Source organism: Lissotriton vulgaris, chromosome 5 (genome assembly GCF_964263255.1).
Source record: "Lissotriton vulgaris chromosome 5, aLisVul1.2, whole genome shotgun sequence".
NCBI classification, from domain to species: Eukaryota; Metazoa; Chordata; class Amphibia; order Caudata; family Salamandridae; genus Lissotriton; species Lissotriton vulgaris.
The window spans coordinates 828,183,692-828,198,622 of NC_141693.1; the positions used below are offsets into that span (position 1 = coordinate 828,183,692).

Below are 14,931 nucleotides of genomic sequence, written 5' to 3' on the forward strand. Positions count from 1 at the left end.
AAACATTTTCTCTTCTATATAAGATAACAGGTATATACAAGGATTTCAAAATGGTGATCAACAAATCAAGGTTTCTGTCTATGCTGATGAAATGCTATTATATATGCCAAACTATGAGTCCTCTTTATCAGCGTGTATAGAGAAAGTGAATTTTTCTGTTGTTTTTGATTATTAATTTAACTCCTATAAATGTGAAACTTTTCCACTTAACCGATTGTATTTGAAGGCAGATTTCACTTTATTCAACTTTACTTGGAAATAAATAAAATTAAGTACTTAGGCCTTTGGCTTATTATAGAAACTGTTAAAGTAAATCTTAATGAAATCATTAACAACATATATTCCCTAATCTCTAGATGGAATCCTCTGGTTTTATCTTGAGAGTAAGTAAATGCTATCAGGATAATGTTTGGTACTATTATTCTTTATACACTATTGACCATTGCCAGTAACATTCCCAAAACATTTCTTTAAGAAAACATACTCTCTCCTCTTATCATTTTTATTGAACAATAAGAAACCCTGTATGTCTCTTCTTAAAGTAAAACAGAATAAACAAGACGCTATGGTTAACTTTCCTGACCGTCAATCCTATCACAATCCTTTCATTTTAAAAGAAACCTCTAATTGGTAATAAAATAGATTATACTCCCCATTGAGTTTCTCTGATAGGCCATTTTAAATATCCATGATTATTCAGGGAATTTCTATTTTTCACAAAAAAATCTATTTCCATTCCCCTTCCCAATTTAAAAATGCATGTAGATTATTAGCCTCAATTGAATTTTCTCACCTTGTAAAGAAGGAGTCATTTATTAATTCATTGTTATTTCATAAAAATCGCCTCAAATGTAATAATAGAACCATTTATGGAGAGTCTTGCAAGAAAAACTGTTTCCCATACGTAAGCAACCTCTTTCAAAATAACACTGTACCTTTCAGGAAACTCAGCACCTTTTTAACCTACGACCTTCCCAAACTAATGAAGTTAAAACCTCTCTTTGAATTGTCTCAGGCACATTTGACAGGTTACACTCAAATTCTTCCAATGACATACAGAATACTCATCTCCTACAAATACTATTTTCACTTCCAAAAGCCTCAATTTTTCACAAATGTTTTCATCCCTCTCTTAACATGACATATAAATCTGATGTTGAACTAGAATGGGAAAAGTACCCAATTGTTTCCTGGACAAATAATTTATGGAATAAAATTTGGCTCAAAATTCTGAAATCCTACCACTCTAACACACCCCAAACTCTATCTTGTATTTATACCTGATTTATGATAAGCCCCAAAATATTAAATAAAGTTTATTTTACTGTTCAAACTTCTTGTTGTTCTTGTTGCAATCCGGCCCAGACTGGCCATAGCGGGCACCGGGCAATCCCCCGGTGCCCCGCAGGGTGGGGGCCAGTTTTGATCCCCTGGGGGCCGATTTTGTTACAGGGCCGCAAAATCGGCCCTGCAACAAAATCGGCCAAAAACCGGCCCTAGCAAAGCGCTCGGCGGCACCTCCAACCCCCCTGAGTGGGGAGGGGGGCGCGGCCTAGCACTTTGCCAGGGCCAGTTTTGCTTCCCAGTCCGGCCCTGGTTGCAATGTTCAATTAATCTCATTGAAAACATGGATGATTTACTCATCAACACACATACCATTCTTGCTAAAAGTGAACAATATTTGGGTGTAAAAAGTCCCTTTAGTTATAGTAAAAAATTTTAAGTGGTCTTTCTAATGACTACAAATGTTATAGTTTCGATGTTATTGTTACAGATTTGATATTCAGAGTTGCTTTCCAACAAACAATTAAGAATTGGAAAAACTCCTCAAATATCTCTTTAAAATGTATGGTGGTATGGTGTATGTTACAATCATTGGCTTGACAGAGCATCTGTAAATCCTGTCTCACTCACCATCAAATGAAAGCAACTCTGCTCACCTGTAACTATATTTATTAATTCATCAGCTACATTTTCTAAACTACATCAATCAGCTTTCAAAGAGGTTCTCAAACCCCATTGAAATGTTATTTATAGTGAATATATATCTTACATATTACTACTGTTACTCCTTTTCATTCTGCAAATGTTCTTCACTTTGTGGAATATTACTTATGATGTTATCAAGTAAATCCAATAATGTTTAATTCAGGGATTTGCCTCATAAATCACATACAGAAATACATCTCATAAAATATATACAGTAAATAACATATTAAAGATGTTGTTATATTAACTTTGTTGTCTTCCTACAACTTTTCTTATGCATTTGATATACTTGCCATCATATTAAGCTTACCATATTCCCTTATTTCCCCCATTTATTTCAATTCTTTACTTTTATTGTCTTTCCTTTTTGCTTCCTCTTTTTTTTGCGAGTTCACAAACAGATGTATTGTCATAACTTTATGCATAACTTTTACTTGCTTATATTTTATGTTTTTCTAATGTACTACTTCTCAAATCTTACTTGTTTTTGAATTTTGTATGTAATGCTATTTTTACTACTTCTACTTCTACTTGTGGTGAGATTGTTGTATGATCTAACATTTTTTAAAATTATGTAATGTATGAATTTTTAAATATTCCTATTTAATTGTTGTTTGTCTTGTGCTTTTATGAGTATACCTCGAATAAAGCTACTTTGGATTGAATTGGATTGAATTTTGTATATATTTATGATGTCTCTTCTGAGATAAGTCTTTTTCTCAAACTCAAAAATAAGGCCAAGAACATCCATTATGATCAAGTCTAAGGGACTGGCAAAACCCTCAGTATGGCAGCTGTGGGCAGTTAGAAGTCCTCCAAGAGCAAGATTCTGATGATGTTAGATTAGTAGCACTAAATTTTGAATTTAGTGGTAAATGGTTTACTTCAATTTTTTAAAATCACAAGATATTCTGAAACTAGATGACAGTGTGGGCATTCATATAAACATGGTAACTTTTTATTTGCCATACTTTGCTAACATCAAATGTGGGTTTTTACAAACTAGGGTGTTTACTGAGGGATTATAATTACAGTTGAATACAGATTTCTAAAGTACTTCAAGTAAAGGTCTTCAGGCACACAGGCACATTACTGCTCACTTGGGCGATCAGTGGCAAAAGTGATTTTCATTTGCATTTAACAGCGTACTTGGTATAGAATATTGCAGCATGCCAACAAGGTAAACCATAAAGATCAAACGTATTAGTCACACTTGTAAAAGAATGCAGGACCTTCCACAGTTCTTACCTCCAAAATTCTATTTATAACAGAAGCTGCCCAAAATGCATCTGATGCAATGAACAACCCCTACTAAAAAACGTCCAGAACCACCATAATTTTTTTGTCCAACTTCGAAGCTTAAATCTTAAAACTATTCCTGCTGTTCTGTTGATCGATGTTTGAAGGAGACTAGCCTAACATTCTGGGACAACACACTGATTCTTTTGGCCTGAGCTCAGAGGCGCCATCGTTTGTTCCATACTTTTCCACCACACACCAAAGAATCCCAATTCTACTGTTGGTCTGGAGGCAAATTTCCACAGAGGACGCAACAGATGCAAGGAAAGCAGCATGGCCATTATTGGGGAGAGGGTAAGCAATGTGGTTTGGAAGAGTCAATGTTCACTCCTCCTTACTGATAAGATGGGTTAGTACAGAGTGAATTAAAGGGGAGACGAGAGTAACGTGAAAAAGAGCAGAGGATGTTGCTCCTACAATGTGAAATAAAGGAGGATACCCACTGACCTTTCTGCAGCTTTTTTAGGAAGAAAATGAATGTGCACCATCTTAGTGCACAAGCCCAGATCCAAAGCCTGTGACTTTGAGGTAAATGCAAAAGGAACAGAAGATGGACGGAATGCTGAAAAAATCAAACATTTACCTCCAGTCACAGATCTAGGTTAAATCCATTGTTTTATTGCTCGCCACACCAATCCAATTTGGATCTAGCCATATGCAAATCAGTCTTTACCCTGATCCCCATGGGAACAGTCCAGCCCGAACTGCCAGGCCAGATCATCACCAGACCGGAAACAAACATCCTGGGACGAATTTCGGGGAATAAACCTTCATCAGCCAGGCTAGCTTGAAACTGGTGGTATAGCAAGGATGGGATCCAATTCTGGGCATATACTTTCCACTTAGGCCGAGAAATGTAAAAAGAAATAAGAACTTTGAGGTAGAATACCTATTCAAGAACATCATGCACTTCGATTAATTCCTACTGCAATATCAGGCCTGTCTATTTCAGAGTCAATGATATCTAGTATTCATTCTGTGCATTGTCAATAAAACACTCCTCCATAGAGAACTGAGTAGGAAAGAGTGCTCTAAAGCTCAATGTGCGTGTGATAGAGGTCCTGCTTTTGTGCTTCTGCCACACCCCACTCCTGCTGGAGTTCCCCACACACATATATAGACCAATGTATACATCCACTGTGTGCCCGTCAAAAGATAACCATCAAATATCTTTATTAGGATCTAAGACAAAAACCCTAAATCAGAGAAGTTCTTTCAATGTAACAGCTTTCAATGAAGAGGACTTTGAAGGTTCTTACCCATGTCATCTCTGACATTCACATTGAAGAAAGTGTTACTTTATTTATTCCAAACTTGAACATGCCCACTTAATAACAATAAGTCTGCCCATTAACCATCTTGATCACACATATGAAGTCCAATATGTACCCAAATAGTTTATCATTACCCACATTTCAATCTCTCCATTAACAAGATCATTCATTGTGCATTTGTCAATGCCAGGCTATAGGTGCTCATCTTAATATCCAATGATGAGCAATTTTTTCCCATGTGCACGCCTAAATAATAAGCAAAGGACGGATTTGATAGAAGAGAAAATTACATCTCCATTGTAACAACCTCATGCTACCCAAATAACTAGCTGCCAGATGTCCCTACCTTGCCATGCACGCAATGCTGTAGAAAACTTCACATGTCATCATCACCCAGAAGATCCAAACACAGGGTTCCTCAGCAATAGCTGCTTGAAATTGTAGATTCCTTGTTCTTTTCATGAAACGTCTGCTGTACAAATTACTCTGGCTTCTTCAATTTTTTTTGCTGTACTATGGTCCTGATTATGAGCGTTTTCTGGGAGTAAATGCTATTCATCACACCCAACAAAGTCCAACTTCCCGCGTTTTGAATTTTTCTTGTGCCATAAACAGCACTTATTCTGAGTTTTTGAGGAATTACATGCAGATTTTGGCACTTACAGCAAAAAAACTACACGTTATGGTAAAGACCAAACTGTTTTCCACTGTTCATTTTCCTAAGGTTTGACGTGCCGAACTTTAATGAAGGATGAGACATGAATGAGGCATTACTTGTAGAGAGCCTGGTTACCCAAAGGCACCCCAGTGCTGAAAGTTATGCAAATACCAGATTCAGAACATTTCTGGGAAAGAAGAAGGTTTTTAGCTGTTTACGGAAGTTCACGTGGCTTACTTGAGAATTAATTTGGAGGGGAATGTGATTCCAATTGTTGGCAACATTATACGAAAACAGGCGACCTCCACTTCTCGTACGTTTAATTTTTGGAACTGTCATCAGGTGTTTACCCTCTGATCTTAAGGCTCTTTTGGGCTGGTAAGGATGAATCATTGCCTGATAATTACTGGGCTTGGTAAATATCATACACATTGAAATTCTGACCAAGGTTTACACAGGGGTCAGAAAATACTGACTAACGGATTATGGTCTTCATGACTGCTAACTATGATGTACCTTATCATTTTATTGTACAATGCTCTGGTTCCCACCCAACAAAAATTAAAACCGTAAATGCATTTTAATGCACACCTACCATATATTGTAATAAAAAAATACCTAACATTTAACTACAAAAATATCTCTGAATGTTGACATACCTGAAAAGAATAGTGCCTTAAATCCCTTTTTTGAAACAGTGTTGTCAGATTTGAACTCGACTCTCATATTGTTGTTCTGTGACGTTACTACTTCAGGCCTTTCAGAGCCACAAAATTTTCCATGGAGTTTAGAATCTGATGAAAGGCCACTCCGAATTTCAACATAATCATACTTGCACACCTTCGAAAATACAATGTAAAATATGCTTGTTAAATCTTAGATTGCACCAATGATCAAGAACAAGGATAGCTGAAATTCAAATTCATCACAAAATAAAGACAGGGAGGCAAGCTTCTCTGGGCTCTATGTGCAAGTGTAAATTTCAAAAGATACAAATTGTAATCAAGCATCAGTTGCCATGCTCAGTATGGTGTTTTAAAGTAAAATATAATGATGTAATGTAGGGGGGTTTCTGTTTAAGCAATTTATATAGCATTTTCTAGCACAACAAACAAATAATAACAAAACAAAATTCAGTTTGGAATGTTTTAACTGTAGTTGACTAAAGGAGATTTTGCACCACAAAAGATGAATAAATATTTTACTAGTCCAGGTATAGTGCTTTTCAGTTCATCTGGTGCATTTCTTTTTTCCAGAATATAGTGTACCTTAGAGTGTTGTTAACCTCCAACATGCTTCTGTAATGAGACACTAGCCACCATATTAATGTCTCTCAATCACTTCCTAAAATACGCAAGTTTCCTCCCCAATTTCATCAGTCGTGACCGCGTCAGCACAGTGCAGAGTTGAGCCCCTGTTTTTTTCCATCTGGGTGTTGTAAACATTATACATATGGTGACGCTCTGTCACTGTCTCATGCTTTGCATAACATACACTACCCTGTACCACATATATACATATAGTGTGATTGTCACTTTTAAGTTAGCCATGGTTAATGGGTCTCAGTTTGAGTAACTCACGTTAAACAAAATGTTCAGTGTTTGATGAGTATTTTCCTTTCTTTCATTTCAGGGGGCAAAGCTACAGTGGTTTATGTTACTTTGAACGTTACAAAATGTTTTTGTTTCTGTGGGAATCATTTCTCTGTATGTGTTTCACAGAGAATGAATAAAGAACTTCTGCACAGGTGTTAAGGACAGGTCAATCCCCTTATTTGAGATATCTCTTGAAGGCTGCGCAACAAAAAACTTCCATTGTGTAATAGCAGGGAAGAGAGTTGACCTCCCCAATATGATGAAATGTTCAATCCTGACTGGTCTCCTCTTCCTGCGAACCATTGGACGGGATAATGCAAAATTTATTTTCAGTGTGTGGTGCTGAGCTAGTTACATTCAGAAGCCCCTTCTTACTCTCTTAAGACTAGTCTTTCAAATGTGCTCCTGCTCAAAGAGTTAGACTCCTGAGCAAATCCATTCTCATTTACTTGACTGAATCTCCTGAATCTCTGATTCTGCCTTCTAGAGGCTTTACTTGCTGATATCTCCTGTTTGAAATCTCTAACGAATTTCCCAATTTCCTCTCAGTTTAGAATATCACAGAATCTTCCCTTCATGATTTGAGTATGTAACTTTGCTAATGTTCTAATAAACTTTCCTAGTTTCCAGATCTACTACTCATAACATTCTTGTTTTCTAGCGACATATATCCCAGCCATCTTATTAGCCATAAACTCATTCAGCCATGACCTGATTATAGCTATATGATTCAAAGTAGGGGACACTTCTTGGCCAGAAGACACAGCCTCAGCCAGGTATGCCTCTGTCTCCACTAGCTTTTGATACAGCCGGAGTTGAGTGTGCTTCTGTTTCATAATGCTGAAACCTAGGGTTTCCCCTCTCACATCGGCTTTCAATGCATCCCAAACAACACCTGGGGAATAGCTGCCCTTATTGACTTAAATAATTCTGGAATCCAGCCCTTCATATTCTTTATATACCCATGCAGAAAGCTCTTCTTGAAGGACAATTTTCTGACTGACCTCTGCAGTCCCTCAAGAGACAGCTCAAAAACAAGAGGGTCATGGTCTAACATTAGTCTAGGATGGTGCTCTATCCATGCCCCCAGCCAATGAGGGTGATATTAAAAGGTTGTCCAGTCTTTCAAATGTTCCATGAGGAACCCAGTAATACGTAAACCCAGTATCAGATGGTTTAATATTAGCCCAAATACCAATAAAATCAATTTCAGTTAATGGATTTTGGAGGGATTTAAAGGCCTGTGGCCCGAATACTTTCTTGTATTTCCATCTGACTCTCCCTTTAGTCCATTCAAACTGAAGTCCCCACATAAGATATATGGGGCTGGCCAGGTAGGAAGTTCTGTTGCTAAGAAGTTAAACAGTGTGGGATCATCTTAAATAGGTGCGTAAAGTGAACAAAGTGTAAAAGACTCCACAACGTACTTCCATTCCACCATCACAAATCTCCTATGCTTATCCACAGCCTTACGCCCGCTGATGATGGTATTCCCTTTCACTAAGACTGCCACCCCCTTAGTTCTCATCTCCTGAGATGTACAAAAGAGAACTTTCAATGCCAATGTTTAGAACATGGCTTTATCCCTCCAGGCCACATGGGTTTCTTGAAGACAGTGAATATCTGCTTCAAACATTTTCGCGTCCTCTTGAATCCTTTCCTGTTTAGCAATACAGTTCAACCCACAGATATTTACAGATACAATACACAGTTTAGTCATCCCCCTGATATTGCTCACCACCTACATGTACAATCTTCCACGCACTCTTACCCATAAGGGACCTGCGACCCAACCACATTCTTGACTGATCTATCTTGGTATTTAAATCTTGCTATCCTTGTTTTTTTAGCTGTCTAATCCATGTATATACTTGCTGTTTCACCAATACATTAAAGACCTCTCCCACCCTACCCCCCAGTGCCAACAATCCTCCCCATCTCACAACCACCTTTCCTCCCCATCCATTAGTGGCAGCCAGACCACCAGAGTCTGTATGAAGGCGACTAGTCTAAATCAGTTCAGGTCTTGTGCTTAACGAAGCGATCAGTTCTCGGGCACTGGGTCCGTGTGGTGGGGGTCTCGCCAGCGAATCGCAACCATCCTCAAGGGCACCCCATCCTGCTGGTCTGGCCAGGTCAACTCATGACCATCTCAGGTGGCAACCAGGGCCGGTACGGTGGGACATGGGGGTCAACAGCGCAAGGTTTTGCCTAGCAAGGAGATGCAGCAGGGCATTCCAATGTGGCTCCCTTGTGATAGATAAGTGTTTGACAGCAGGAAGGAGGACGGGTCCTCCAAGGGCCATCCTTCATGAATGATTGAGTTGTGGGTGAGCCCACTGAGGGTTTTGCCCAAGGGCGTTTGTTGGTGGGGTATCGTCAAGCCTGTCCAAGTCTCGGGTGAGTTAAGTTGAACAGAGAACAAGCACGTAGAGCCTAAAAGGCGCAGTTGATTCAGTAGTTAGGAGGATACCTATGCCTCATGAAAAACAAATAACCTTCATTTGTCTCTTAAAGTCAGAAAGGTTTTAAGGCATGGGAAATAGAGGGCTGGACACAGGCCTAGGCTTTTCTGGGGCCCACCTGATGGAGCCTGCTCTGATATGGAGAGTCCTGCCCGGATGTACGCATTGTATTACAGCGCTTGGACAGCCCGCTTAGGGGTTGGCGCTGTCTATGTGAGAGATTATCACGTGGCACTGATTAATTTCAGATACAGTTGCATTAACAGTGGCTGCCGCACTAGACATTCGGACAATTTTGGGGATGTGGAATAGCTTGAATTGTCACACTGATACAACTGTGAGGGTTAGTAGACAGGCAGCAAGAGCAAAGTGTGGTGTAGAACTAAGTAGCCGCAAGATGGGATCCCTGGCATATAGTTGCACAAGGGTCAGGGTTAGTAGTGTGATCTTATGAGTGGCAGCATGGCAGGAGCAATGGGTTTTCTAAAACAGAGTGTCCGCCTGACGGGATCCCGGGCAGATAGCTGCACAAGTGTCATGGTTAATAGTTGTGATGTAGGATTGGCAGCATGGTAGGAGCAGCATGGGGTGCGAAATGCACTGATGTCTGCCTGGGATGGTTCCCCATTCTAGCACGCAACATGTGGAATCAGTGAGGTCCTGGGGCACTGCAGGGACTCAGCACTGCATCCTTCTGAGGTCAATGATACTGTACCATTGAATTGGACAACAATAACCATGTTGTTCAGCGCCAAGGTACCATTGGGTGAACATATCCACAATTAGTCAGGGATGGAAATTCCATAGGAATGTTGTGAAATGCTGTAGCCTCACTCAGCAGTGTAGTAAGCGAGAGTTTTGGCTGGAACCGGATGCATCAGAGCGCTTCCCATGAGTAGCAGACCATAGTTGCAAGTTACATCGTTACAAAGGATACAGTATTAGAGCATAGCTACATGTTCGGTCGAGACAAACAACAAGGACATATGCTAAAGGGAAAATAGCCATGGCAAGTGAGTCAGGGGGATACATACAGACATGCGCGAACCAGATTGACACCATTATACTGCTGCCGTAGTTCAGCTCCAAAATGTCTGGTCGAGGCCGCTAAGCATGGGCATGTGGCTTCAGTTATGCTAGAGGCACCTGGCCTTTAGCCTTGGCAGCATGGCCAGTGTGGGAGTGGTCACCATTAGAAATGCGCCGTACTTAAGAGGTTGGGGGAAACACTGGTTTAGAGCACAAGAGGCTACGGTGTAGTAAGGAACACCAGGCATTCCCAGTATCCAAGAATGGGCATTTAGCGGTCATACTGTTCCCCCTCCTTCGTTCCCACTGACTTGTCTGCTCCCTGGTACACATTAGCAGGATTTTGGGAGACCCAGACCTCACCCAGGGGTGCTTGGCCTAACATTGAGGGACAGGTCCAAATATATCACAATTACTGAATGTGTAGGAGTTTTCCATTGTCTCTGCATAGTTACAGGCCAAAGAATGGCGGCATGGCCCCTGGGTTTCGCAGGAGGTTTGATTGTTGTCAAGCTTCTCTATGTTTTCACAAGCTTGCGCAGGCTGTTATGGCCGCAGTGTTTGGGGCAGGTTAGCATCCCCTCCTTACATTTAGCATTCCAACACCATAGTAGTTCACAGAACATGGGAAACACTTTCCCAAATCTGGCACCAGAAGACAAGGTTAGTCAGGGCCATCCTGCCTGTTGGGTCCCTTGTGCAGGTGAAGACTCCAGACAGTTCCTGCACAGTCCCACCAATCTGGAATTAAAGTGTTGCCTGAATTATCCTTGGGCGTATAGAAAGGCCAGGTAAGCAGCACGGGTCCACAGAGCAGGATCCCTAACCGTAGTATATGCCGGCAGCATCACCTACACCAAGGAAGCAAGCAGGTCTATCAAGTGTTGGGCAGGACCCATACTCGACATCAAGTAATGAGTTAGCCTAGCTAAACTTGCCAGGAAGACAATGCTAATCTGGAGCGATTGAGACCTGCGGGTGGCCATTCCTTGCTTGAGATAGAAGAAAGCTTTAGGTACCTGATAGTACACACATACTGGTCCGGTAGGGGCATAGTTCAGGCACTAGGGGTCCTTCATTTGATGGACCTTCCGGATCCCCGCTAAGCGACATTGCTCTTCAAGCTCTATGCTTGAGGCTCCATAAGAACATTTCCAGCCTACACCTCAAACTACAGCAAAGTCTAGTAGGAGGAGGCCCCCCAAATCATCCTGTTCATCCCCTTGTTATTTACAACAACCACACATGTGAGACTTTCTAGTACCTGTGCATAGTCATTTCCGATACCCAGTTTCATGTTCATTTAAAATTTGCGGTAGGCACGAGCCGCATGCGTGAGATACCATCAATGCCAGCAACAGCTCACATTGCCAACAAGCTCCCTGGGAAAGCTGGGCACGGTCACCACAGATTGAACTGAACAGGTAACAGTATGGCAGGATAGGAGGGATGTGGAAGTGAGTACCCCCCCCCTTAGCAGCATGACTATTGCACAGGAGGATAGAGGGTGATTCAGGGGACACAAATGGGGTGTTGGCAATGCTAGACTGGGTGGGAAGTTTCGCATCACCATCCAGAAGGGTGCCAGGTGGCAAGACCCAGTAAATAGGTTAATCCATGGGTGCCCTTGACCTTGCGGTTGATATCTTTTCAGGGGGAAGAGAAGTGAGTACAACGTAGCACATTAAGGCAGGCGGTGTTGTATGGTGATTCAGCAAATGGGTAACATATACTGTCTATTCAGCGACAGCGGGCCCCGGGGGCTTGCGCGCTTCACTAAACACAGTGCTGCAACCAGAAAACTGCAAAGTGGCAACAGCCAATAAATAGGTAAGATGGAGCTCTATGGCCTTATAGCTGTGTGAAGTCATCCTCAAGTTTGAGGTACGCCCAGGTGGGAATTCGGTGCTTTTTAGGTCCTCATGACCATTGTGGTTTATCGTGGCACACCAAGCGGACTGTCCAAGGTCATCCTGTGCTGCCGTCCCAAGAAATGGGGATTACAATGTGTCAAGCATGAAAGACTATGTAAGAGAGCATGTGGCACGTTCAGTGTGCTACAAGAATTTATATCAGCAGGGCAGGTTATATTCCACCCCTGGGGCTGCTCAGTGTGGACAGGTGAAGCCCCCGAGTCCCTATTTGTGAATATGCTAGGGAGAGTGTAAGCAGGACTTAGTCAATCCTTAAAGGTTGGCACCATATGACCGGCAGGGGGCATGGTATAATCCAGACATTCTGTGAGTCGGTAGGCCCAGGGGGAGCTGAGTTGGCGATCCCTTGCTCTTTGTCACATACTTATAGTTATGGACAACCAGATGCAGCATGATTTAGAAAGTAGAATGACCGCAAATGCTAAAGTATATTCCTTTTTCACCCTAGTAGCCTAAGTGGGCAGGGGGTGTGGGAGCCGTCAGCTAACAAGTGGGCTGCTGCCTCTTAAGATGTGGGGCACAGGTGTGTAAGACACTCGGTGCAGCGTGGTGCGACCAGCAAATTCAGGGGGCCATATAAATCATAGTGCCTGAATCCGCCCGCCCGAGTGGCATGGGGTAGATTCATGTAAAGCGATGGAACTTTCCCATGGGGGAACTAGTTCTTGGCACAAGTTCACTTGCCAGAAAGGCCTTCATCATGAGACTCTGGCGGTCTAACGTCAAGGGTCACTGGGATATAGATGGGGTCTCCTGCCAATGTGGCAGGGGGCCTGTATATGAGAAGTTGCAGGGATAACGGAGCTGTTTTGGTGGGGGGCTCTGTCAGTGACGGTGGCCGCCGCCAGAGCTGTGGCAGAGTTCCGGGCGATCTGGAAGCAAATGGGCACAGAAGGGTACATCTGCACTGCACATTGGGGTGCCAGAGCCCAGGAGCCTCATGGGAGGTTCCGGGAAACCGTGTTGGCGCCCCTTTTGTCCTTCGGGCGGTTGTGGGCCTGAACAACCTGTGGTTTGCCTTGCTACGCTCGGCGCTGAAAGGGGCGTGAGTAATAAGTGTCATGTGATCTGGGAGGAGGATCACCAGAAGGGGCAGCACAGATGGGGTTCGCCCCAGTGCCGCTTGGCTCATCAGGCAGGCAGGTGGCGAGAATGCTGCCTGCCCTTGAATCGCCCGTAAGATAACCCACCATATTACATAATGTTGTATGTAATAAACCTGCAGTAGTTTTTCCCATAACAAAATTTGTGTGGTGTGTATTTATTTGCATGCATGCTATGTGCTTGGGGGTGGGGACTGTTGCCATGATGGTACTATACGGCTGCCCGAGGCCACTGCAGGAGGCCACTCAAGAGGGCGGCCCTCTAGTGCATCGGGCATTCCACACCCCCTTTCCTCCTGAAGGGGCAGGGACGCTCGAGAAGTCCCCTCCTCGGCGCGGGCTGTGTTGCGTCATGTCCAGTGGCCGAGGCGGGGTGAGGGGTATATCTGCCCCCCTCACCACGCTGACGACCTCTTCATCATCGCATGGACACGCGCGGCTGCTGCCTCGCGGGACACGCCATCTCCCACCCTACCGTTTACCCCGCATGGTCGGTGGTAGGAAGCATTGTGAGAATGTTGTAATCTTGTACTTTATCCTATGCAGACAGAGTTACAGGGCGATCTGGAAGCAAATAGGTACAGAAGGGTACCTCTTCACGGCACATACAGGTGCCAGAGCCCAGGAGCCTCATGGGAAGTTCCTGGAAACCGTGTTGGCGCCCCGTTTGTCCTTCGGGCGGTTGTGGGCCTGAACAACCGGGGGCTTGCCTTGCTACGCTCTGCCCTGAAAGGGGCGTGAGTAATAAGTGTCACATGATCTGGGAGGAGGATCACTGAAGGGGCAGCACAGACGGGGTTCGCCCGAGTGCTGCTTGGCTCATCAGGCGGGCAGGTGGCGAGAATGCTGCCTGCCCTTGGATCGTCCGTAAGATAACCCACCATATTATATAACGTTTTATGTAATAAACCTGCAGCAGTTTTTCCCATAACAAAATTTGTGTGGTGTGTATTTATTTGCATGCATGCTATGTGCTTGGGGGTGGGGAGTGTCGCCATGATGGTCCTATGTTTGTTAGAGATCAAAGGAACCTGGTGCCTTTCTCAGGATACGCCAGAGAAAAGCTTAGACCAACTCCTAAAATATCCTCTCTATACTTTCAGTTTAACACAAAGTATTAACTCCTACATGAATTTTAACAGGTGTGCCTAGAAAAAATTTACCATGGCTGGTTGGATGCAGAATCTTCAATTGTAACTTTTCCGAAGGACACCCAGGGTGCAAACCTATTTGCAGGCGCCTTTTTGGGCAACAAATGTGAGTCTCTTTTTTTCCAAATTTTGTACTTTTTCCAGGGTTAATAAGACTTTTGTTTTGGCCAGTGTTTTCAATAATTGTATGTAGGTCTAGATGCCAACTAGTGTGCAGCACCATGGGTCATTCAGTTTTACACACTTCAAAATCTCCAGGAGTAAGTGCAGGGGAGAAGGAGCGTGTTTAGAGAGTTAGAATATAAATAGGTTGCCAAGTATACTACGGTCTTTACTATGGATGTATGATTATCTGCTTATCTTCGTGAATTGAGGCTCAAGTAACGATTCATGTTAATTTAACTCATTTTGCTATTAATTATTTAGAAGTTTGT

The 14,931-nt window shown here is 42.8% G+C and overlaps 1 protein-coding gene across 1 annotated transcript in view; it reads right to left on the minus strand.

The window, feature by feature from the left end:
* The window catches only part of TLL2 (tolloid like 2), a 2,097,051-nt gene that overhangs the window by 347,023 nt on the left and 1,735,097 nt on the right, over positions 1-14,931 (minus strand). The window contains exon 16 of the mRNA XM_086922321.1: positions 5,880-6,060. Within this exon, the coding sequence (XP_086778447.1) occupies positions 5,880-6,060 (181 nt within the window). The remainder of the gene's footprint in view (positions 1-5,879; positions 6,061-14,931) is intronic.